At 39.3% G+C, this 26,261-nt stretch overlaps 1 protein-coding gene and 1 long non-coding RNA gene across 4 annotated transcripts; both read left to right on the plus strand.

Moving 5' to 3' along the window:
- Window positions 1-11,295: 11,295 nt before the first annotated feature.
- Window positions 11,296-13,072, plus strand: LOC121051928. Of its 3 annotated transcripts, none has more exons than XR_005807486.1 (4): window positions 11,296-11,610; window positions 12,574-12,666; window positions 12,811-12,879; window positions 13,018-13,072. It is a non-coding gene; the product is annotated as an uncharacterized LOC121051928 (long non-coding RNA). The 3 variants fall into 3 exon arrangements; XR_005807485.1 differs by lacking the exon at window positions 11,296-11,610 and adding an exon at window positions 12,396-12,478; XR_005807484.1 differs by lacking the exon at window positions 11,296-11,610 and having other exon boundaries at window positions 12,426-12,666.
- Window positions 13,073-13,997: 925 nt separating this feature from the next.
- LOC112185047 lies at window positions 13,998-17,814 on the plus strand. The gene is made up of 12 exons (XM_024323258.2): window positions 13,998-14,421; window positions 14,583-14,795; window positions 14,872-14,964; window positions 15,050-15,163; window positions 15,253-15,921; window positions 16,124-16,393; window positions 16,509-16,783; window positions 16,896-17,069; window positions 17,176-17,283; window positions 17,363-17,432; window positions 17,539-17,637; window positions 17,722-17,814. Exons 1-12 carry the CDS (start codon window positions 14,200-14,202, stop codon window positions 17,812-17,814), a joined length of 2,400 nt encoding a protein of 799 aa, XP_024179026.1. The 5' UTR covers window positions 13,998-14,199.
- Window positions 17,815-26,261: the final 8,447 nt, after the last annotated feature.

Here is a 26,261-nt window from a genome sequence, read left to right on the forward strand (position 1 = left end):
GTTCGTATGAATAAGTTATGAATATTTGAAATTTGAGAATTTTCTATAAATATCAGAAAATCCGGAATTTTTCATTAAGGACGAAAAATTCCAGTTTTTGCTCTTCGGTCCCCCGGTTTTCTCCCTTCTCTCTCTTCCGTTTCTCTTCAGTTTCGCCGGGTACCGACCGACCCGACCCGGATCCATCTCCCTCTTCCGGCGTCCTCCGGCCACGACCCGGCCCTCTCCGTGATCGTCGTGATCCGTCCAGCCGCCCTCTGCCATCTATTTTCTCCTCCGCTGCCCCGAAAGCCGGATCGAAGCCACCCAGACTCCGATCGGTGACCCGGCCGGATTTCTCGTTTTCCGGAGTCCCCTCGGCCGATCCTCCCCATTTTCGTGATCTCCTCCTCATGCTGATCATCCCCATGTAAGCCTTTCATCACGATTTTGTGTATAGAACGCTAGATCATGGTTTGACTTTTTCAACGTCCCAGATTCAATCTGATCAGATCAGACGCACCGGATTGATCCAAACTTGAAAGCTTGATCTAGGACGATCTAGGCCGAACCGGGCTTAGCTCCAGGTATGAAAGTTGATCACCCTTTAATTCTGAAGAAGTTTGTAGTTGGTCACTTTGCCATCGGAGGTGGTTGGCCCGGCGTTGACCGCCGCCGTTGACCGCCGGTTTGACCGCCGCTTGTGGCGGCGCGTCCGGCCGTATTTTTGTGTTCTGTTTTCAGTTTATTCATCTGTGCATCGATACGAGCGTTTTGATATATTATAAGATTATTTTAGAAAAAGTTGATAAATAGTGGATTTACGTTTTTACGTTTATCTTCGGTTTTCGATCTGTGAAGATCAGACCATCGGTTTTACTTCAAATTTTAGTATGTTGATCGTATGACTGTCCCGGTGACTTTGTGAGGTCACGGGCGAAGATCCGACCGTTGGATCTTCGTATATTTGTGAAATAGTGATTCGGAAGGCGATTCGTGAGAATCCGACCGTCGGATTTTCATGGAATTTTGTGGAGATGTTTATAAGGACGGTTCAGGAAGATCTGACCGTTGGATCTTCGTGATAATTTTGGAGGATGATCCTAAGGGCGATCCGTGAGGATCCGACCGTTAGATCATCATATAATTTCGATCCGACCGTTGGATCACCTTTATTTTCGAATCCGACCGTTGGATCGTCTTTATTTTAGAATCCGACCTTTGGATCATCTTTATTTTAGAATCTGACCGTTGGATCGTCGTTTAAGTTTATTTTGTATTTCGTTTACTAAGCAAAGACCATACTTGATTAGGTACTTGACGGTTTGAGTTGACGAGCGTTTGGAATATCGTTATATTTGACTTTTTAGAAGACGCAGCTGGATTAGAGGTGAGTAAATCTCACGTGGTTCATATTACGAACCCAATAAATTTAATTACTTTATTTTTGTCGTAATTGTGTGAAAATATTTATGGAATAAATATTTGTTTTAAATCATATGGACTTGATCAACTACGGTCCATAGGTAAGTAAAATGATTTTATTATACAAATGAATTTCACGTTTTTTTATACTTGAACTATAGTTGGTATTAGTGGTCATTCCTGAGTGGATGATTACGTATATATATATATTTACGTGAAATATATATGTTGATTGACGTGTGATTGGTATGATGAAATGATTGCGAATTGATTGGATATTATTCAAACTATTAATCTCTCATTTAATTGTTGAATAATGAAATGTTGATCATATGATGTGAAAGCTATTTTATATGGCCAATTGTGAATATGTGGAAATTATTTTAAGAAGTAAAGATTTGTCTTGAAATAATATGTCTCTTTATATGGGTGTACATATACATTTATACAATCTAAAACTTATAAAGATTGTATGTTGTGAATTTGATTATGTCTGAAAAATATAATTATGAAGCCGGGTGATTATAACAACCCCGTGCTTAAGTGAATTACTGGTAAATGTGCTTCGTGGTTATGCTTCGTGGTTGTGCTTCGTGGTTGTGCTTCGTGGTTGTTAAGCTGTGGGCCCTAGTCCCTTCAGATAGTGCACTATTATACTCTTAGGAAGGGTGCTTACTTTGAGTATACATGCCTTGGTTGTGTCCTTGGTGTGCTGCGGCTTACCCGTACTTTGGGAATAGTACGTCGGTTCCTAGTACGTGGATTTGTGATTTGATACCAGTCAACCTGGTTGTCCCATGCTATGGGAATAGTACGTCGGTCCCTAGCATGTGGATTTGTGACTTGTTACCAGTTAATCTGAAAATTCACTAAAAAGACTGAAATTGATCAAATATCTATCCATGATATATTTGAAATATGTGAAGGTGTTATGTGAAATTGATCAAATATCTATCCATGATATATTTTGAATATGTGAAGGAGTTATGTGAAATTGATCAAATATCTATGCATGATATATTTTGAATATGTGAAGGTGTTAGTAAAAAGAAAATCAAGCATGCATTGCTTTAATGTTATTTCACATATTAATGATGCAATATTTGTTGGTTGAGTTTTTAAAAGAGAGTATCGAAAAATACTTACTTTTATGTTTCTCTGATTTTTGAAGTTACCTTGTGAGTGTGTTGATTGTTTACTTGAGTTATAATAATTGTAATTTAAATAAATCAACAGTTCTTTCTTGTTTACTCACGAGCTTTGCAAAAAGCTTACCGGGTTTGGTGTTGTTGCAATCCCGGTACACTATTCAAATTGTGTAGCGGGTAATCTCACAGGTCAGGAGAATCAAGGCAGTGATCGTGCGGTTTAGAGTAGTAGTATTAGATTTACAGCATTTGTTTTGTGAGGAGAATTATACTCATTTGAGTTTTACAATTTGATTTGGTGAGAGTGTGCTGTAATAAGTAGCTTGAGGATTTGGTTTATGTAATATCAAGAGGTGTAACTAGTGGTTGTTTCTGAGAGAAAAATTCAGAACGTTATTGTATTGTTATTAGTCATGTTCCGGATTTGAATCCTTATTTCAAAATTCGGGGTGTGACAAAAACAATCCGGAAGGATGTGATATAACCGTCTAAGTGACTACTTGATTCGAAAGAGATATATCAATAATGAAATATGCTCATGCGAGTTCATTAAAAGAACAAGTTCCGGATTTGCAATCGTAGCAGTTTATGTCGATGACATGAACCTAATTGGAACTCTAGATGAGTTAAAGGAAACTGCTAAATACTTGAAATCCGAATTTGAGATGAAAGATCTTGGGAAAATACGGTTTTGTCTCGGTTTAGAACTCGAGCACCTAGTGATGAGATTTTGATCCATCAGTCTGCATATACTCAAAAAATTCTAAGGCACTTTAATGAAGATAAAGCCAAGCCTGTGAGTACTCCCATGATTGGTCGTAGTTTTGAGCCCGGAAAAGATCCGTTTCGTCCAAAGGATGAGAACGAAGAATCACTAGAGGCCGAAGTGCCCTATTTAAGTGCAATAGGCGCATTATTGTACTTAGCTCAATGCACAAGACCAGATATCTTATTTGTAGTGAACTTGTCAGCTCGACATAGCTCTATGCCAACACGCCGCCATTGGATTAGTGTAAAGACAATCTTTCGATATCTAAGAGGTACGATTGATATGGGCCTATTTTATCCCTACAGAGAGAAAATGAATGACGGAAATTTGGGACCGGACCACAAGAGGCAAATTGCCACCGTCCATAACATGACCGCCGACCATGTTGCCGCCGCCAGCACCACCGCAGCCCATGGTTTCCGGCCTCATCCTATTCCCTTATATCAAAACGACAATGATGTTTTGATGGGTTTTGCTGATGCAGGGTACCTCTCTGACCCTCACAAAGATCGCTCCCAAACGGGTTATGTCTTTACCATGAGAAGCACTGCGATATCTTCCTTGTTGCTACTTCCTCAAATTATGCAGAGATTACTGCTCTATATGAAGCTGTGCGTGAATGCATATAGCTAAGGTCTGTAATTAGACATATTCAAGGAAGTTGTGGTTTGAAGTCTACCACGGATGAACCTACATGCATTTATAAGGATAATGTAGCTTGTATTGAACAAATGAAGTTAGGTTTCATCAAGAGCGACAACACCTAGCACATATCGCCTAAGTTCTTTTATAATCAGCAACAACAATCACTTCTAAAGATTGAAGTGAATCAAATCCGATCAGAGGATAATGTAGCAGACTTATTCACTAAGTCGTTACTTAAATCCACCTTCGAGAAACATGTGAAGAGCATCGGATTGACAAAGTTATCTGAACTCCCATAATTGTAGCAATCAGGGGGAGATATCGACATCAGGGGGAGTTAAGATGTCTACATGTTCGATCTCGAAGAGTAGAGGACGTGTTGTACTCTTTTTCTCCTCCTCGAGCGTGTTTTTGTCTCACAGGGTTTTTCACTCGAGCAAGATTTTTAACTGGGCAACGGATGAAGTGTCACCACCAAGTTTGAGCGGCACAAAGAGGAGTGTTGAAGGAAAATCAAGTCTTGTGTGCCTAATCAAACTAGGAGTAGTAATAGGAGAGAATGTTCTAGAATTCCTAATCCTACTCGGATTAGTATTCCTTGTAACATTAGAACATGTACTTTGAAATCCCTATATATAGAGCTCCTATTCGCAATAATATGATTACAATTCTCTCTACAATCTCTATCGAATTATCTCATACTTAAACAGTTGGGACGTACTTAATTGGGAGTGACTGATAACAGAGAGGGAGTGAGCTTTGTCCTCTTTCTGTGACCGTAGACGCCACCCGACTACTCAGATGGCGTCGAGATTGCCTTGTCCGACTCCATGGCAAATATCTAATCATCATCGTAATGCGACGGCATCATTTCATTTTTCATTCTTTCAGTGGCGCCTCCACTAGTAGAGTTTAAGCTTCGTTTTTCAAAATTTCTCTTGGATATACCTCATGTCAGCTTACTTGTATTTTTGTTGGACCGTTCCATGTATCATATTCTACAACCCAAACCCATATTCAATATAGCAATACAAATTCTGCTAGGAAAATAACAAAAAGTATAAAAACAAATATAAACGAACTTCATCAAAGTGCCAAGAAATCTGCAAACACACAATTATTGAGGGATGAGCAAAAAAAACAAGGTCAGTGAGTGACAAAAATAAAAGTAATGTTATCAAGTAACCATGAGATCATCGATTACAAAGCAAAAAGTTGAGAACTAAGCGAACTAGTTCATGACAAGAATTCACCCACAACCATCATGTTCAATCCACCGATTTAAACACAAAATTAATTTATAATCAACGAGATGGTTGGGTTTTGCGGCTTCACCCCTTGAAGCAGAGGCCAAAGCTGCTGCTATTGCTTGCTCTGTAGCAAAGATTTTTCCAAATGCCCACATTCTCTTCGAGTCTGACTGTCAAGAGTTGATTAAGTGCATCAATAATCAAAATCATTCAATCCCATGGAAAATTTTTCCAATTGTCATGAGGATTAGATGCGACTCACCACTACGAAGGAGATCGAGCTGGCGTTGGATCCCCCGGAAAGCGAATGAGGCGGCTCACCATGTCGCTGCGCTTACAGTGAGGAAGACGTGCCCCGAGGTTTGGGCTTCTAGCCCTCCGTCTTCCCTGGTTCATGTTTTATCAAGAGATGGTTTACCTTGCCCCCCAACTGTTATTCCTTCAGTTCCTGCACCTCCAGGTGCCCCTAGACATGCGCTCCCTGCTTGAGGGACGCTGCTGCGTTGGCTGTCCTACGAAGCTCCTGATGTCTCCTTTTAATTTGCGTCCTTGATTTCCTTTCTGTCCTTTTTTTTACTATTGTTGTTGTTGCGTCTGTTAGTAGTTTCATAAATCCATCCAATTGTGACGTCAGACGGTGACTTGGAACTAACAAGCATGGTCCACTGTTCATCATTTGAACCCCTAACAAGGGCAAAATAGACATATCACCATTTTGGGTCTCGTCGGATCTCCACCTTCGAATTTCTGATGGCGTTTCACTACACAAACCTCATGCTCTCTCTCTCTACCCTCACCTTCTCCGCCTTCTCTCCGGTCGAAAACTACCTCCTCGACTACGGCTCCACCGTTGACTCCACCTTTGACAATGGTCGCAGCTTTGTTCTGGACTCGTCCACTTCAGCTCGCTCAAAATCTTGGGCTTTGGGGGCTCAGAAGATTGAGTTGTGATCGTCTGAGAAGGACCCATTGAATGAATTAGAGGTGCGAGTTGATATGTAGGAGGACCCAGTAGATCCAAGATCGAAATTTGGGGGCTTTGAAGAAGAAGAAGAAATTTGGTCTGATTTGCTGAAAGGCTTCAAGCTGTAATCAGAGCTTAAGAGACCCAAGATCCGAGATGAGTTTTCTAGAGCTTAAAGGAAGGGTTTTCTGTCGGCCCTAATTGGAGCATATTGTAGTTTGGAAGTTTCGGCAGCGGTCCAGAGGTTTACATGTGGTCGCTACAAAACATTTTTTGCTTTTCATTCTCTTGCTTAAGTACATTCCCAGACTTCTTCGATTTTTGCCGAAGAGTATCAATTATGGTTTTATGGATATCTATGAAATTCAACCTATTTGTCCTTAATATGTCAATTTCCTTTACCTGCAAAATGACTTCTAGAAAATATGGAGAAGTGTTATGGAAGAAGAGAGAAGAGACGGAGGTGAGATGAAAATTTGTTTTAGTTTTTTTTTATTTTTAAAAAAAGGTTATTTTGGGAATTTTGCCCTTCTTGTAGGTTGAAAATCTGAAAGTGGGTCATGCTGTCGGTGCCATGTCATTATCTGACGTCACAATTTGATGAATTTCTAAGAATTGGACATGAATGATGCATTTGAGAAGTTCAGGGATGATCTTGATTAAAAAAAAAGATCAAGGACTAACATGATGTTTGCCCCTAAGTTGAAGGAAGCAAACTGAATTTAGTCCTTTAATATATATGGGAATACCACTACAAAACCCGTAAATTAAATATCATATGACAATTGTCACCGCAAAACCCGTTAGCTAAACTGGGCTACCACAGCCTCATATCATGACATATAATTTAGTCACGTCATTTTTTTTTTTTAATAAAGGGTTGGTGCGGCTGCCCTCAAGTCTTAATTAATGAAACTGTCGAATACAAGTGGGGGGATATTAAGCCTAAACGGCTAAACCCTTGATTACAATAAGTATCTAGAGAACATCCTAAAAATACTATCATGAGTCTCTACCCAATTACTATATTCAACTAGGCACCAACTAGCAAAGAGCGCTCTATTGGCAACTCTCTTTGATTTGACATAGTAGTGACATAACGGAAAGATAACTCAATATGTAACCCAATCATACCATGTTGCTATCGGAGGATAAATCCAACGACAATAAGTCTCACTCTGCCACTAGGAGGTAGCTACCATTTGATGAAGTAAGTAACTCGCCGCCTACCTAGAGCAGACAAGGCACTTTGAGTGCACATACAAGCACAAAGCCCAACTAGCCCTATACAACTAATGCAGAGACTTATTACTCGCAAAATGCGCAACAAAATTAAACAACATAAGTAAATAACAACTATAAAGAAAAAAACAGCATGGTCTGGGCTCAAAAACTGAACCCAAGCCCAACCACAATATTAGTATTGTGCACATTGCACACACCACTGTTAGAGCGATTCCAACAGCTTCTCTATAATTTATGTATTATAGGGAAGCACTAAGTTTTAGCCTTTTTTTTCTTCTCCAACTCCAACAGATTCCCTATTTTACAGAAATTTCTAAAATCTTCATAATTCTTCCTTAAAATTTTAGGGATTACTGTAAATTTAGGGAATTGTTGAAGAATGTTGACATTTAGTTGTCTTATCAAACTATGATTAGTTCTATTATTGTAATAGGAGAGAAGATTCTAGAATTCCTAGTCGTATTCGGAATAGTTTTCCTTTATCATTAGAATATATACTTTATAATCCCTATATATAGGGCTCTTATTATCAATAGTGAAAAAATTATTCTCTCATTAATCTCTCTCGAATCCTTTATTCTTAAACACGTTATCAGCACGAGCCCTAACCACAAAAACTAAAACATAAAAACTAAAAAAAAAAACCTCTACCGTGAGCCCTGCTTGCACCTAGCCCACGCTAGCCCTAAACTGCCGAAGCATTCCGCGCCGCACGTCTCCTCCGCCTCACCTGCCGCGTACTCGCTACCCCCAGCAGCCCCGCATCACAGCTCGCTGCCTCCTGCAGCCCTCTCAGCCATGTTTTTCGGCCTATACCAGCCAAGCAGCTAGCCAAACCGGCCACATCTCGGCTAGCCTCCAACAACCTCTCTGCCACGCATCTGCAACCTTCCGCCAAAGCAAGTAGCACCTCTGGCCAAGCCTATTTTCCCACCACCTTTTCTCGCTTCTTAAAGCTTCCAAAGTTACAAGGTTTCAAGTTCCGAATTAACAAGTAAATTTTAATTAAAATTCCTACTTTCTGTCTTTACTTTCTTTCTTTTTTTCTAAGGAACTTGCAACCTCCCTTCTTCTACATCCCACCTTTCTATAATGTGGGTTCAATTCTTTGAAAAGCGGAATCGTGGGGATTCATGCTAAACGAACTAAGAGTGTTCGTAAGACTTCAGATTAAGAGCGTCTGTAAGCATCTATTTATGATCATATAAACATCATTGTTTCGGTCTAATCCAAAAATTCTTGGAAATCGATTTCTTGGTAACATAGCTCGGAAATCTTATTATTAGTTTTCTTGGAAGCATTGACTTCAAAACTAACTTGTTCTTGTTTCATCTTTCAGGATGTCAAACGCAAACAAACTCGATTTTGTTTCATTGGATTATGCAGGCAAAAGGTACTTAATATGGGCCGTTAACGTTGAGATCCACCTTATTACCCTTGATTTATTGCACACAATCCAAGAGGTTTGTCCTAAAGGAACTGCTCTAGACCCTCAAACTGAGATCGATAATTCTAGGGCACTTGCCCTAATTAAACGTCACATGGATAGTGACCTCCAATTTGAGTACATGAATGAGGATAGAGCAATAAAGCTTTGGGAAGCGCTTCATGAACGTTATGGAAATATTTGTGTCTCCATTCTTCTGAATCTGGAAGTAGAATGGAATGATCTTCGCTTTTCTGAATTTGATACAGTCATGCAATTTTATTTGGAAGCTCTCTACATTAAAGCAATGATGCATCTCTGTGGAAAGAAGATCACAAATTACCAATTGATTGAGAAAACCCTCAATACGTTCCCTGTCTATGCTATGAGGCCCTCTGATTTATTCCGGAGTCATGTAAAGGCAAGACGGATCACAAGTTTTCAATAGTTTGTTGAAGCTATGGCCATTGCTAAAAGACATGGCAATGAGCTAGTGAGAAGAGAAATTGATAAGCTTCAAGATAGCCATCCAGAGCATCGTCAAATGGCTAGAAAGAGTTGCCATCGACATCATGATCCATACGATTGAAATGCTTATGAAGGTAATCGCCCAAGGCGACAATCACATGACCGTAGGAGGCGTGACTTTGAGGGATGAAGGCTTGGAAACCATGGAGCCAATGTTGGCCATGATCATCATTTTTCAACGCCACCGGTCCTAGGGACCATGCACATTGTGCCAATGCGCTTCAATCAAGGGAGAATTTCATGGTGTCTATTTCTGATATGGAACGCCTGATCAATGGACCTGGATTTGCAATGTACCTAAGAAGGTAGCCGTATCATGATGATCAAGACATCGAGTTCAATAAGACTTTAAATATGGCAATCAAGATAGAATGCTACAGATTTTTAGAATAGTCTTTTATTTTTCAAGAATTATGTAATAACAATTATTCCTTAAATCAATAAAATGACATTTTCTATTAACTCTTTCTCTCTAGGCTCATCCAAAATTAATTGTGATGTCTAGGAAAGGTTTGAACTGAGAGAAAGGTTTGAACGGTTTTAAAAGTGAGCACAGCTCTACCAAAATCTCGCCTCACCTTACCTAGTCACAACCAAATTGGAGTTACCGAACGGATTGAGTGACTACAATTTGTCTACATTTGATTTTTATTTTGGATTATATTTTGGTCAAGAAAGTTTGGTGTAATCATTGACTATTATTAATAAAGTATTGATTATTCTATTTCATGTCTTGGACATATCTTAAATTCGAACTTTATTATTTCAAAGATATAAGAGCCAATGGTTTTCATGTGGAAACACATTGTGAGAATGGACAAGAGTTCCTTTACATCACCTCTAATGACTACGGACATAAACGAGTCTTAGAAAAACTTATGTGTCGTTCTAGTGGGTTGTATGCAACCACTATTCAAATTATTGAATCTAACCATGTCATGAGAGATGATTTATGGGATTCCGACACATATAGGCTTTGGCATGACCGTTTGGGACACCCAGGTCGTGATATGATGATCCGTATATTAAAGACTTTGCACGGACATCCATTATTTAGAACGAAAAGAAGTAAAACTCAAAATTTGGATCATGAGGAATCCCCTGCGCCTCACAGCGCCATTCCCCCATATATCAGGCCATCTACGGTAGACGCCGCCGTTCCCTGCTGCCCAAATGTGGCATTGACGCCACATGTGCTCCTTCACTAGTACAAAAAGTTAATCACACAACACTAATCACACAACGGAACAAAAATCTTCTGTTGTGTGTTGAAGTCAGTTTAATCATACAACGGTGCTGGTTGAATTCTGTTGTGTGAATGCCAACAAAGTGATAACTTTTTTATAGGAACTACATTGCACAACGGAAATTAAGAATAGTCCGTCGTCTGAGCCTTAAAAATTTAGCGGCAGATTTCCCTCCACTTCGGAGTTTTGGTTGGATGTTGAAAAGCTGAAATTTGGGCTACTAGGACAACGGGTTTTATTATTGCCGTTGTGTGATTGAAAAACTAAGCACCAAAGTTGAAGGATGCTTGCTTGAATGTCTTCACCGAGATAGGGCTTAGTGCAAGCTACAATAATCATACAACAGATTTAAGATTTTCTGTTGTGTGAACATGAAAATGGCGGTAACATTTTAACCAAAAATGTTGAAGGCGCCATGTTTCCCTCCATGATTTTACATTTTATACATTCAGACGACGGTGAGATATATATCAGTTGTGTGAATAACTTAAAAAAAATTTAGGGTTTTGATTACATCGTGTCTAAAAGAAAGAAAGGAACAATAAACACTTGGCACTATCGACACTCACTTAGGTCTCTCTCTCGACTGCATCGACACTCACTTAATTAGGTCTCTCTCGACACTATCGACACTATCGACACTCAGCCCTCTCTCCCTCTCTCCCTCTCTCGATACTCACCTCTCAGCTCTCTCTCCCTCTCTCGACACTTAGCTCTCTCTCTCTCTCTCTCTCTCTCTCTCGATCTGGCCTGTCCCGACTCGATCTGCCACCGTTTGAGATTTCTCTCTCTCGATCTGCCACCGGTCGCGATTTCTCTCCCCGTTCGGATCCATTTTGGTTCCGCCTTCCACAGTTCCAGGCTCCAGCCACCGAGCCGCCTCTCCTTTCAGTCTGCCTGAGCCACCTCCTCTGCCACCGAGTCACCTTCACTGCAAGTCTATATCTCTGCGACTCCTTCAAGGCTTCAATCCCTGAATCTTAGGTAAACATCGATTACCCAGATTTATGAATGGGTTGTCCAGATTTGTGAATCATGATGTTTGGTGTTTTGGGTGTATTGCTCCTAATTGCAATATACCCAATGTGTATTGCTCGTAATTTTGACTACTAGGTGCTTCTCCTCTCTTCCTCCGTCGCTCTCTTTTGGATGTTTGATAAGAAAATTCTTATTGTTCATTTTCGAGTTGTGTGGTCTTCTTTTGTGAATACCCAGAAACCATCTTGCCAAAATGATTGGAACTTTGAATCTTTGATAACCTGTTCTTTAGGAAGTCAATGTGTGGGAGCTTTATGACTTGAGAATGATTGAGTCAGAAATTGGTTGTGAATGCTGGATCCGTGTCAAGCTCTTTTGTTGTGTTTTACAACTTGGGGCAAAGAAATTTTTAGCAAAATTTGAATGCTTTGCTTTTGGTTTGCTCAGAAGATGTGGGAATAATGGAAAAAGGAGGAAAGTTTTCAATTTCTGATTATGGATTCTCTAGGAATGAGGATGAAAGAAATGATTGAAGTGAACTGCACTTTGTTGACTTGCTTCTCCTTTTGTTGGCTTCCATCGTATTTTATTAATTTGAGGAAAGTCTATGTAGTTCTTTGTTTTTGAGTACTAGGTGGTTGATAAAAGAAAAAAAAAATGAACTCTAATCTGTACTAGGCTATAGCCAATAGAAAAGCAAAATGTTTGTTTGTCAATAGATCGAGTTCCTTTGGTATTTGGCTATAAAGTGGTGGAGTGATAGTTCTGCCCTTGGTATTTTGATGAATGACATTTTGCCTGTGAAGTATGGCTATAATTCATAATTCTCGGTTCTACTTCTTTTTGGAAGTATCTGATTTACACCGACATCAAGGTGGTTTTCGGTTCTATTTTCAGTCTATGGTGGTGGGTGTCTGTTTGATTACGCGTAATAAAATCTGTTTTTGCTTTGGGATTTTGTTGGAACAGACAAAAAGAAAAAGAGGAAGAGGAGGAGGGAGAAGAAGAAGAAGAGTTAGACGGGAACAACTTGATGCTCGATTCGAACAGAAACGATCCCAGGTACTCTGCGATGGGTTCGAATTTGTTTGATTTTTTTTTTGTCAGTCTCTCAGCTTTTCCATCATCATACATCAGCATTTTGGTTTTTGCTGTTCAACAACCAATCTAAGTAGTTTTCAATTGACCTGGGTTTGGATTTTGTAGGGGTATTGTTCCTGCTGCAGTTTGGGGTTTTGAGTGATTGTGGTCTTATTTTCCGCGAAAGCAAGAGAAGTTGGGTTTCTTTTCTTTTATTGTGGTCTTATTTTATCTGAATTTCAAAACTTTGGCTTTCAATTGATATGGGTTTCGAATTTTTGGGTGTTTTCTTTGTGCTGGAATAGTGATGGTTGTTATGTTTTTATTCTTTAGGTTGTGTGCAAAAGGCAATTTCAACCTTATTCATCACAATCAATCTCAGCGAAAGCTTGGTAAAATTTCACTTTCATATTCTTCAGTTTTATCTTTGTACTTTAATTACTCAATTTTTCGATTTGTATAATCCATATCTGTAATTATATATGTTCTCAATCATAATACATGTTTTTGTTTTTCAACAGTTCCGAAGTTCAGGCTCTGTTACTAATCTGGTAAAACAAGGTTAGACTGAAAACAAATTTTATTTCTAATGAAAGTTTGCTTCTCCTGCTGTTCACTCTATTTTTATATACCATAACTTCTATTATATGATTTGCTGTTCTTCATTTACGACTGATGTCAGTTTTTGTGTTTTGCATATTCTATTTGTTCTTTAGGTTGACATCTAAATAATCAATTCGAAGTATGCTTTTATTTTCTCTCACATTTTTTTTTGGTGCAGATGATGATAATGGGTGTGTAGCTTTGGTGGTGGGAGTACTAGGTAATTGAACTTTCAATCCATCTCTGAAATGGCTGTTGGTTGTATATTGGGAGCTAGCTAGGTGCCTGCTACTTTGAGAACAGCAGAACACTGTCCTGTTTGTAGCGTCAACAACACCATCAATTCTCATCTGGGTATTTTTTTTTGTTATTTTTTTAAATTTGTCTTCCTATTTGGGTGCGATTGCATATTACTGTATGCTGAAGGTATATAGGGTAAAACATAATCTTGGATTGGTAGCTGTTTCAGTCCATTGCACACCGAGATTCCCTGTTCCAGTACCTATCAGTTTTGTTGATATATCTGCAATTAAGTTTGTCTTCCTGTTTGGTTTTTCTGTTTGTGCGTAGTATAAATGGATAGAACATGGATGGTTGCGGATTGGTTGCTTGCTTTTGATTATTGATGTTACTTGCAGATAATCATATTTTTCTTGCTTGCTTTTTCAGTACATATATTTCAAAAAATTTCCACTTTGTAATGAGAAAAACTGAATTAAAATTTGTCTTCCTATTTGGGTGCGATTGCATATTACTGTATGCTGAAGGTATATAGGGTAAAACATAATCTTGGATTGGTAGCTGTTTCAGTCCATTGCACACCGAGATTCCCTGTTCCAGTACCTATCAGTTTAAAAGAAACCAACAAATATATATGAGTTCGTGTTGATATATAAGAGGCATTGTGTGACAATGTCACGTATTTCAAGGCGCAAGAGCTTGAGGCAGAAGAAAGTGGTTCTCTTCAACGCAAAAGGGACTCCATGCGGGAAGGTAGCAAAGGAAATGCAATCATATATTGGTGTCTTAGCTCGTAGAAAGATACCAATCATAAGGACTACTTGGAGAACTATCAAGAACCATATTGGAGGTGTCACCGCTGAGGAGAAAGAGAAAATCTGGTTACGTGTGCAGGTATACATTTGTCTATTCATGAAGTTATTAGTAGCAGATCATATTCCTGTAACTTTTACCATCTGACATCAAAGTTTCTGCCTTATATTATGAATGATAATACAATTTGGCCCTTTTGTTTGTTTTCCTATCACTTACAAGAACTGTGTTTCTATACACAGGGAGCATTTGAGATTGGTCCTGAAAAAAGGAAAATCGTATTGGGATCAGCTGCATCAAAATGGAGGGAATTCAAGTCCCGGCTCACAAGGCATTACATTATGCCTTACTTGGATGACCCTGAATCCTTGAAGTTTCCTCCGGATGATTATAGATTCATCAATAAGGATCATTGGACCCAATTTGTGGCTGAACGGACAAACCCACAATTTATTGTAAGTTTTACATTAAGGTTGTTGTGTTAAGTTGTTATATTAAAGAGGTATATCAATTGTGTGGCCTGTTTTTCAGGAAGTGCGTAGGTTGGCACAAGCTAGGCGTGCGAAGAATAAGTATCCCCACCGAATGTCCCGTAAGGGATATGCTGGGTTGGAGGAAGAGCTGGTAAGTTATGGGTAATTGTTAGGTAATTTGTTAACGTGGCTATTAATTTATCACCACAAATTTAGTAACCATCTATTTTTGGTAGTCTACAACAATGGAGGAGGATGAAATTGATAGAGCGACACTATGGATCGCTGGACGACAGACCAAGCAGGGAACCTTCAAGGATGAAGGGACGAAGCAGTGCGCTGAAAAAATTGTGAGTATAATTTTGTGAAGTTCAATGTCTACAGCTGACCTTTTAAAATTCTGTCTATGCTTATTTACTATTTTTGTAAATGTGACCAGAGGGACTTGAAGGAGAAGGTTGCTAGTGGAGAATTAAGCACTAGTGGAAGTAATGATGTGTTAACCTTGGCTTTGGGCACTCCTGAGCATGGTGGTAGAGTGCGAGGGGTGGGAGCTTATGTGAATCCCTCATCTTATTTTCACACCCCTAAACGTAGAAGGGAGAGCATCCAAGAGACTATTCGAATCAGTGTGCAAAAAATACTTGAAGAACAAAAAGATAAGATCATTGAAGAGGCCAAGCAACAGGCAATTAAAGAAGAGAGGGCATTTTGGGTTCAGAAGCTTGCACAGCTGGAAGCAAAGGTAGACGCAAGGGAGGTTGGGAAAGTAGCTAGTTCTCCAGCAATGCTAGAGAAATACATTCTGCATGGATCTGGGCAAGGCAGTTGTTCACAAACTGCAGGTCCAACATGTGATGAAGATCGATATGCTCAAGTGCAAGACGAGGTAGTGAATGTTGTGGATGGGAAAGCAATTCAGAAAGCTTTGGTTGTAATTGAGGAGAAAGCAATGGAATGTAAAAACAAAGTTTCAAAGAGGAAGGAGTGTGATGGAAAATTTGTTTTCAACTCCAATAAAAAGGATGAGCTAAGCAAGTTGAGTGAGCATGAAAAGAAACAAGTGGCTGACCATGGAGTTGAGGGACAATTAGCTGGAGAGAAAGTGGTAGTTACTTAAAACAGATATCTATATTATTGCAATGTAGTATAGTTTTTATTGATTGTGGACTACACACACACACACACACAGTATATAGAAATCTGTATTTGAAGATAAAATTCCAGCTTTTTTGTGTGTTTCACACACACACACAGTATATAGAAATCTGTATTTGAAGATAAAATTCCAGCTTTTTTGTGTGTTTCAGGTACAAGGAGTTGAGACTAGTGCCAAGTTCGCATTAGGTTCAGTTGATCATATTGTAGCTCTTGGCACTGTGATGGAACACAATGACCCCTCCCAACTTTGTCATGGTTATCCACTAGGGGATAATAATTTGCGTGTTTCAGTCTCTGTTGCAATTGAGGAGAACGCCTTAGTTCCGTTTCCTGTGGGTGATGAAATACGAACTGTTAGGCAGGCCATGGGGAGTTGGGTACCATGGCCGAAAGAGCTTGTCATAATGTCACCTGTGAAGGTAAGTACTCATAATAATTGTAATATATCCAAATCTTGATTTGTCCATATTCCTATTTTCTTAAGATTGCAGCCTATAAGATTAGAAAATAAAATCATCAATCTTGTATGTGTAGAAACCTGAGAGGAAGAGAAAAAAGAAAGTGGTACAGGAAGACGAACTCTCTGAGGATGAGTTGAGCCTACAATCATTGGCAGCTGCCTTACCAAATTCATTGAGCATGTTGTGCATGTGGGGTGAGGTCGGATTCAAAGATAGGAAGGCTATCACCATTCAAATTGAGGCTGAAGTGTTTGGCCGTGCACGGAAAACATTTATACTACGGCAAGATGTGCACAGAATTGCAACCATGAACGAATTAACTGGGAATTGCATAGTGATATACCAGAGGTAAAAAAAAAAATTTGATTTGTTTCTTGCAAGTACCACGTGTTATCTCATTGGTGTATCAATGTGAATAATCTGTTGCTGAATTCAAATTGGTGTATATGCTTGTAATTAGGTACCTCTATGATGTCCTGAGTCAATATAAAATGTTGGATATGGTTGCTTTTGTTGACCCTGCGATGATTGGTGCAATTGGGTGTGGGAAAGGTCAAGAAAGGTCCCAACATATAAAGGAGAGGCTGGTATCTGCAAAACCTGGACAGATTTTCATGCTGCCGTATAACTCAGAGTAAGTAATTTGATAACTGAATGCTAGCAACTGTTATATATGTAATAACTTGCTTGTACTGATACATGTGCACTGATAATTAAAATCATATTGTATTGTTATATAGTAAACATTGGGTACTGACTGTTGTGGATCCCGAACAAGAAATTGTTTATTTTATGGATCCCATGAAGAGGCGGTTACCCACCGGAGAATGGGTTTCCATTGTTGATAGGTAAGTTACAGTCATACAAATGTTGAGTACAATGGCTATTTCTTGAAACCTGATAGTTTGTGCATCTATTATGTTTTAGTGCAATATCTATGTATAATGCACACAAGGGTAGGAAAGGCCGAAGTTCACCTATATGGAAAAATTTGTCGGTATGTATGTTTTTCCTATAGAGGATTCTGGAAGCAAATTTGTATTAGGTTCCATGATTAATTTTGGATTCTTTTGTTTTTGCTATGTTGGATTTACTGCTTTTAGGGTATTCCTCCTCAACCGAACAACAAGGAGTGCGGCTACTTTGTCATGCGATACATGAGAGACATCATTGAGGATAAAGACTTTTCATTTGTTAGCAAGGTACCATAAAGATTGTTTATTCTATTTGTGTTCCAGTGAGCTTTTTATGGTAATTTTGACATGGGTTACTTGAATTATTTTCAGTGGGAGAGAAGAAGCAGCCTTGTTTATACCCAAGTGGATATTGATGAGATAAGGAATGAGTGGGCTAGGTTTGTGGTTAATAGATATGTGTAGGAGCCATCACTAGCTGATGTTTTTGTAAAGCATGATGAAATTTTGCTTGTGCTGATAGATATAAGATGAAACAATTATCAGCACATTTGATTCATTCATGCTTTTTTTGTTTGTCTAGTAGTTTAATTATCTAGTTAGATGTTTGGTTGTACTTGACAAATGCAACTATATAGTTACACTAATTATATGGATCAATGTGAATTTATATGTACTGTTCATTTGGTAATATATGTACTGTTTTTGTGGTAAAATATATGCTGGATTGTTTCTGGAAAATGGTTCCAAGCTAGCTAGGTAATGAATGAACAAACAACAGTTCACAAGAAGTTGTGAGAAGCAAGCTCAGACAACACAACCTCCAATAATCACACAACTGGTTTATAATGTTCACACAACAGTTGATAAAAAGAATATGTTGTCTGAGAGAACCTCATACAATTTGTTAAGGCAATCCAAGTTGTCTAAGGTTAAGTTATACAACACAAGACAAAACCATGTGTTGTGTGATGATAAAAGAGTTCAAAATTGAGGCTTCTCCTACAACAGTCACCGGTTGGTATCCAATTTGATTACAATATTCACACAACGGATAACCAAACATACCTGTTGTGTGAACTAACAACCAACAACAAAAGAAAACAAAATTCTGTTGTGTGAGATTCATAACACACAACAGAAATAAAACGATCACTGTTGTCTGAGTACTCAACATACAAGGGAGATAATTTTACTTTAGTTGTGTGTTACTTACCTCAGACAACAAATATTAAATTACATCCGTTGTCTGTTATTAGTCTCAGACAACAAATAATCAGTTATATCCGTTGTCTGTTATTAGTTTCAGACAACAAATAATGAGTTATATCCGTCGTGTGTTATGAATATCAGACAACCAAAAATGAGTTACATCTGTTGTGTGTTATGAATCTCAGACAACGGTAAATTTCATTTTCTGTTGTCTGACTGTGCCGCGGCATCCCCGCGCATGCCATGGCAGGCACATGCCTGCGCAGCATTCACACAACGGAAACTAGTATTCTGTTGAGCAAAGTGATATCACACAACGGTGAAATCACCGTTGTCTGATTTTTTAATCACACAACACTCACTTAGACCACGGTGAGTTTGGTCATCAGACAACAGAAATTCACCGTCGTCTGATGACCTTTTTGTAGTAGTGGCTTTGACTCCAATTTCTACTTCTAAAGTCCATTGTGACTTCATGGATTAACTAAAATCTTCATTGGTTGCTTCTAAAGCCCATCTTTCATTCTGCAAAGCCTGCTTAGCAAAATTAGGATCGAGACCATCCTCTGCAAAGGACACTAAAGCAAACATTCCACTCTTACAAAGAATCCAAGGTGATATTTGTGGACCTATTCAACCACCTTGCGAACCATTTAGATATTTATGGTGTTGGTTGATGCATCGACACGCTGGTCACATGTCATGCTTTTGTCCACCAAGAACACTGCATTTGCTAAACTCGTAGCTCAAATTACTAAGTTAAGGGTTCGGCACCCTAGTCATCCTATTAAGTCTATATGACTTGACAATGTTGGGGAGTTTACATAAAAAACTTTTGATGATTATTGTATGTCCATTGGGATTAAAGTTGAACATCCAGTTCCTCATGTTCACACCCAAAATGGTCTGGCAGAAGCTGCCATTAAACAACTACAAATGATTGCTAGAGCATTGGTAATGCACACCAATCTCCCAATTTCTGTTTGGGGCTATGCAATATTTCATGCGTGCAGCTGTGCTTATTCGTCTGAGGCCCACTGCCACTTAACTCTTTTCTGCGTCCCAGATGGTGACTGGGTATGAGCCTGATGTCTCATACTTACGCATATCTGGGTGTGTAGTTTATGTGTCAATTGCGCCGCCATAGTGCACCAAAATAGGTCCTCAAAGACGATTAGGTATTTATGTTGGATATGACTCTCCAACTATTATCTGCTACTTAGAACCCTCGACAGGCGATCTCTTTACCGCTAAATTTGCGGATTGTCACTTTGATAAGACAGTCTTCTCGTCATTAGGGGAGATAGGAACATAAATTTTCAACAGAAACGACAGGAATTGTCATGGTCTGTCCCCACTTTGTCTCATCTTGATCCCCGAATCGCACAGTCCGAAATTGAAGTACGGAGAATTATCAATCTTCAGAAAGTAGCAGAATCGATGCCTGATGCATTTTTTGATATCTCTAAAGTGACGAGATCACACATACATGCTGCAAACGTGCCTGCAAGGGTTGATGTCCCTAAAATTATAGGACATGGGGTTGTCCCTAGTATTATTGGGCACGCCGCCGCCACCCACAATAGTAATGGTGCAGTGGCTCAAGCCGGGCTCGTTACAAGGAAGCGAGGGAGATCCAAAGGTTCGATGGATTCTCACCCAAGAAAGAAAGCAAGTTTGGCACAAAATAATCTATTAATCATCAATGTAAATAATCCGTCTCATGAGAATATTCCGGATTATGATTATGTCCAAGAGACATCATTGGGGGGGATGCTCCAATGTCAGAACCAATTTCAGAGAATAGGGAGATCTCCATGTATTACACTACTGTACATGAGATGATGAATAAGAATTCCATTTCTATTGATGATGCCTTTGCATATTATGTTGCAAAAGGAATTATAAAGTATGATGATATCAAACCTCGCTCTGTTGAAGAATGTCAACGAAGAGTGGATTGGCCTAAATAGAAAGATGCTATCCAGGCTGAATTAGATTCACTAGCAAAGAGACAGGTATTTGGGCCTATAATGCAGACACCCTCAAATGTAAAGTCTGTTGACCATAAATGGGTCTTTATTAGAAAGTGTAATGAAAAAAATGCGGTCTGTTAATGTTAGTGACCGAGGGGCTCTAATTAACGTAAAAGAAAGAGAAAGAGGGAGAGTGAGACACAAGAAGTATAGTGGTTCGTTTCCTGCCTTAGCGGGAAACTACGTCCACTTGACTATTGTACTATGTGTGTTTGGGCCTTGCGGCCCAAAAGGAATTACAAAAGATGTAATGGGATGGAGTTTAAGTGGGAGAAGGGGTCCCTTTTATAGGTAAGGGAACCCCTCTCCTTTACATATTCTTAGATGTGGGATGCAAAACCACTATTCTACTTTAGAAAGCCATATTGTGGAGGTATGTTGGCAAGGCCGGGAAGGTGGCTTCCCAGCGAGATATTGGCCTCTTCCGACTACCGTGGCTTAGCTTGGACATCGGGTTACGGGATGCATGTCTCGGTTAGACCCCACCATGGCTTGTGGGCCCCCCCCAAGAGGGTATTACTTATGCTTGGTGATGAAGCAAATCCTCCATATTGTTGGAGATATGTACAAGTCCCCGAAGTCCCCAAGTAAGAGGAGCTTCTTGGTTGGGGAGTTATAAACATAATGTCATCAAGAATAAGTAGCGTTTGAGAGGCGCCTAGCCCCTACAAGTCCCCGAACTCCGTAAGCAAGAATGGACTCTTTAACCTGCATATCAAAGACAAAAGCGCGCATACACTACACCAAAAACAGCCTTTTACCGCCCACAATGTGCCCCGTAAAAACCCTTTTACGGCGCAAAAAAGTAGGTTGTAAATGCCGGAGCCGTAAAAGACATTCCTCTTTAACTGCGTGCATAAAAAGGCCGTAATTGTGCATCCATGCAGGCCGTAAAAGACATTCCTCAATAATCCAATTTGATTTATGGGATGTTTGCACGCCGTGAATGTCAAGAAAGCACGCCGTAAATGACTCTCTGACCACTTATTTACGGCGCACTGGGCATGCCGTAAAAGACTTTATTCACAGCCTACGACGAACCCCGTAAAAGACTGTTTTTATGACACACTTTTGCATGCCGTAAAAGAAGTAGTTGCCCAATTTTTTAAGGCCCAATTTGCACGCTGTAAAAAGCTTTTCTGTCAATTTTTATATGTCATTCATGACGCACATAACCTGTCATAAAAGTCTTTGTGGCAAAGAGGTTTCCTGGTTGCTCATAAACCAAAAATGATCAACTAACAAAATGACTTGAGCAAAAATAATATTAACCTCAAAGTACAGGTGAAACAGCATATATATCATAGATAATAGAAAGGGTTTTAACAAACTTTTTATATCCAATCTGCTATAGACCAAGTACAATTTCTAGCAAACTTGAGTTTAAACTTATGTTAAGAATATAGCATATTACAAAATATACTACATCTTTTGAACATTTAACCATCCAAATGCAGATTCTCTCAATTGACCATCACTTTGAGCACTTTATCATCAGTAGGGAAATGTTAATAGAAACCTCAAAAAGTGGAAGTCCCTCAAAAACTGGAAGTCCCTGTTATGAATGTAAAGCACAGTTAATAATAAACGAAAGCAAGTACTCAGCAAACTATCTAATAGCAGATGACCATCTGAGTTAAACATACATATGAAGATGTCAATTTTCCTGTAACAGTAACAAGTTCAATTATCCAATACTTCACAACAACTTTTCTGAAAACAATCAATGACATAAAAACACAAAATAAACAACAAACACTAAAAGAGAGAGTATCCATAGTGCTTTTCCATTCCTCCAATCACACCAAAAGTAAAACCCCGGCTCTCAACTCAGGCAAGGAAATATGACCTCTGTAAAACAGAACCTATATATAAACCCAAAATCTAGCAAAAAAAAGTGCAGCTTTTTCAGACTTTTCAACAATGCAATGAAATCTGATGCTAAATGAAAACTCAGATAATTTAAAATGAAACTAAGAAGTAAGAAGGGAAAATCATCCGTACAGTACCTGACCTTTGCCCCATTCTAAACTTCAGTACCTCACATTCAGAAAATATCAAAACGGTACCTGAGGTTTCGACCCCGACCGAAGATCGGTACCTAGTGCCGTTAGTTCCGTTACAAAAACTGACAGCTGGCATATTTTGATCATCAAATGACCAATTTACCCTTTAATTTTTGTTTTCTTTAGTTATTTTGTACAAAATAAATAATTAAAAAAAAAAGCAAATATTTTTGCCCACCACCTAGGCAAACCCGATCCAAACGCACCACCACCATCCCAACGCCGCACCAGAAAAAACAACCTTTGGAACAAAACCGAGAGGGTCCAAGCATCGACCCCAGCCCAAGACAATTTTTCACATCTAGCCCATCCACCACCATCGCACCTCTCAAACCACCGCACCGTTGCTTGCGGACCCAGACAATTGTAGAACACCAGTAGATCAGATCGCCCACCGCCACAATCCCATCCCTCGAGAGCCCGAGCAAAACGATCGCTGCGCTGTGACTCCCTCCGCCCCCTGCTGTTATGCGATCCGAAACCACATCACACCCAAACTCCACATGATCTGTGATGTATCTAGCCGGATCCATCCACAAACCCGGAATCCAGACCGAGTGTGCCTTTCAGCCACACGACGGAAAACCACCCTCAGCCACACACCTTTCTTCTGTGCAACCACCGCCACCACCTGAAAACAATGAAAAGGAAGGCCACCCAACCCCCATCTCTGATCATCTACACACATATCCCGTCCGACCGCACTCGACACACGCCGACCTGGCCAGAGGCCAAGGCAAGCATGGCGGCGCAGCCGGACGAGTGGACTCTCTCTCTCTTAGGGTTCTCTCTGGTCTCTCTCTGCTAGCTTTTGTTCTGGAACGATCTTACTTAGCCCATCATTACCTGGCAATATAATTAAATTTCAGTTTGGAGGAGAATTGTAGAAATTGGAATTTTGAGGTGTTATGGTCACTACGGGTTCATTGTTTTCCCTTCCTTGTACATTCTATTGTTGAGGTTCCTCTGATGAATCTAGGGACGAGAGAGAGAATTCTGGGTTTGCTGGGTTTCAGAGAGAGAGAGAATTCTGGGTTTGAATGGGAATGAGAGAGAGAGAGAGAGAGAGAGAGAGAGAGAGAGAGAGAGAATTCTGGGTTTGCTGGGTTTCAGAGAGAAAGAGAGAGAGAATTCTGGGTTTGAATGGGAACGAGAGAGAGAGAGAGAGAGAGAGAGGAACAGTAGGGAGAGAGAGAGAGAGAGAAAAAATAGAAAAAAATGTTTTGATAGAAAAAATAAGGGATTAAGACATGAAAAGACGAAAATATCCTTCAGTTATCAATTTCCGTAACGGAGCTAACGACTCTAGGTATCGATCTTCGGTCGGGGTCGAAACCTCAGGTACCGTTCTGATATTTTCTGAACGTGAGGTACTGAAGTTTAGAATGGGGCAAAGGTCAGGTACTGTACGGACGATTTTCCCAAGTAAGAACCAGAAAATCTCTAGATCTATTCAATTCTCTATTTCTTAATCATTCTTTATTCCGTTAATTATGTTTCAAGTAATAACACATTTCTAAATTGGTCATCAAACAGAGGAAGCAGTATTTGGCTGGCCATTTCTGCCCATATATAGCCCAGTTTTGATCATCGAACATGCAAGTCCGTAAAGATAAGGATGCTGAAATTTGGTGTACTTGGTGCTATATGTACATACCTCCAACAATATGGAGTATTTGCTATCTCACCAAGCATAAGTAACACCCTCTTTGGGACACCCACAAGCCATGGTGAGGCCCAACCGAGACATGCATCTTGTAGCCCTATGTTCAAGCTACGCTACGGTATCCGGAAGTCGCAAATCCGTCCCCGGGAAGCCACCTTCCCGGCCTTGCCAAGTTGCCTCCACAATATGCTTCTCTAGACTAGAATAGTGGGTTCTTGTCCCACATCTAAGAAAATGTAAAGGAGAAGCATTCCTTCACCTATAAAAGGAATGCCTCCTCCCACTTAAACACCAATTCAATCCATCCCATTACATCTCTTGTAATCTTGTTAGGCCGCAAGGCTCGACACACTAGTATAAGCTTTCAAGTGGACGTAGTCTCCCGCTAGGGCGGGAGGTGAACCACTATACTTCGCTTGTGTCACTCTCTCTATCTCTTTCTTTACGTTAATTAGATCCCCAACGGATCCAAACATTAACACTATATATCCCAATGAAAATAATCATTGCAATGCCTATATAACTATATGACAACCCAGCTGCTAAAATGGAATGCCTCCTTTACAAATCAGACTGTTGGGAACAGATATGTAGTTGTTAAATCAAATATTTACCTAATCAAACCAAAAAAGCTACGTCTCTGAAAAATCAAACATTGTTGATGAAAAAAAAAATTACCAGCAGAGGAATTCATGCGCGCTCTATCAAATAGTAATCCACTGGATCCAATCAAATGGTAGCTAACTGCAACAAACAATACCAAACAGAAATTAGACAAATTGAAAGTCTTCAGACCCTATAACGACCAAAGAAAAACAGAACCGAGCTTTAACATGAAAGGGGCTTATCTATCTTATATTGCAAATCTTGATTTTAAGCTACCAAATATTTTAGATTGCAGAACTGCAACTGAGCCCTAAATTACAAAACTCAAACTATATTTCTTAAACTGAGCAATCATATAGGCATTTCTAACAAATCTTTTTGCAATTCCCATGAAACAATAATTAAATACAAACCCAAATTTCATAGTCGATGAAAATGTAAACTTGGCTCGGATTTTGCAAAGCTACTACGTCATTGAAATACTTTGTGCAGGCGAGTTGGAACAAATCAGTGAAGTCACTGGGATATTAGATATGTCAATGTATTTCACATGTAGCAGTACCATCAGTAAACTTAATAACCGAAGAAATAAGCACTTACTATGATTGGGTTCCCTCTAGCCTGCTAAAATTCTGTTCTTTTCTTCAAAGTGCCCAAAGAAGACTAAGTTAGCCTCACTTGAAAAATGCAAAGAAAAACGATCAGCAACGAAGCTAGATCATGGAAAAGAAGTAGGGTAATCAGTTACAGAAAACTTATGATAAAAGGGATTAAAAGCTATTATAATCTATAACATAGTCATCCAACTTGTTTTCAGAACCTAAGACCGGCACAGAGAAACCCAAAGATGAAAAAGCTTTGCTAATCAACATCAAAATTACAACAAAGCAATCAAAACTTGACCATTCAGGAAGTATCATTAACATTAGAAAGAAATAACCCTGGGAAATCTTTAGTCCCTAGTCTATACCAAAGCAGTTATCATAACCTAAAAAAAGGTTTACAAAGCTTGAACATTCAATCTAAGAAATAACCCTGGGAAATCTTTAGTCCCTAGTCTATACCAAAGCAGTCATCATAACCTAAAAAAAGGTTTAAAAAGCTTGGACATTCAATCTTAAACATCTCTGACAATGTAAGAAAAAAGTGGTCGACAATGTAATAAAAAAGTGGTCACCAATTGGGAAAAAGAATTACCTTGCTCTGGAGGATAAGCCATCAAACAGATGTGAGCAGGTGTCAAAGATTCTAGATTGGTAGTGGCTTCTCACTCTAAACATATAGGAGTACAAATAAGAAAGGTGCTGAAAATACATATATTTAATC

This window comes from Rosa chinensis, chromosome 2, assembly GCF_002994745.2.
Source record: "Rosa chinensis cultivar Old Blush chromosome 2, RchiOBHm-V2, whole genome shotgun sequence".
Taxonomy (NCBI): Eukaryota; Viridiplantae; Streptophyta; class Magnoliopsida; order Rosales; family Rosaceae; genus Rosa; species Rosa chinensis.

What these genes read in the sequence shown, in the direction of transcription:
- LOC112185047 (XM_024323258.2), top strand. Translation starts at nt 14,200, where the DNA reads ATGTCACGTATTTCAAGGCGCAAGAGCTTGAGGCAGAAGAAAGTGGTT. An exon ending in ATGCTGCCGTATAACTCAGA is followed by an intron (nt 17,070 to 17,175) that starts GTAAGTAATTTG and finishes ATTGTTATATAG; the next exon opens with TAAACATTGGGTACTGACTG. An exon ending in CTATATGGAAAAATTTGTCG is followed by an intron (nt 17,433 to 17,538) that starts GTATGTATGTTT and finishes TACTGCTTTTAG; the next exon opens with GGTATTCCTCCTCAACCGAA.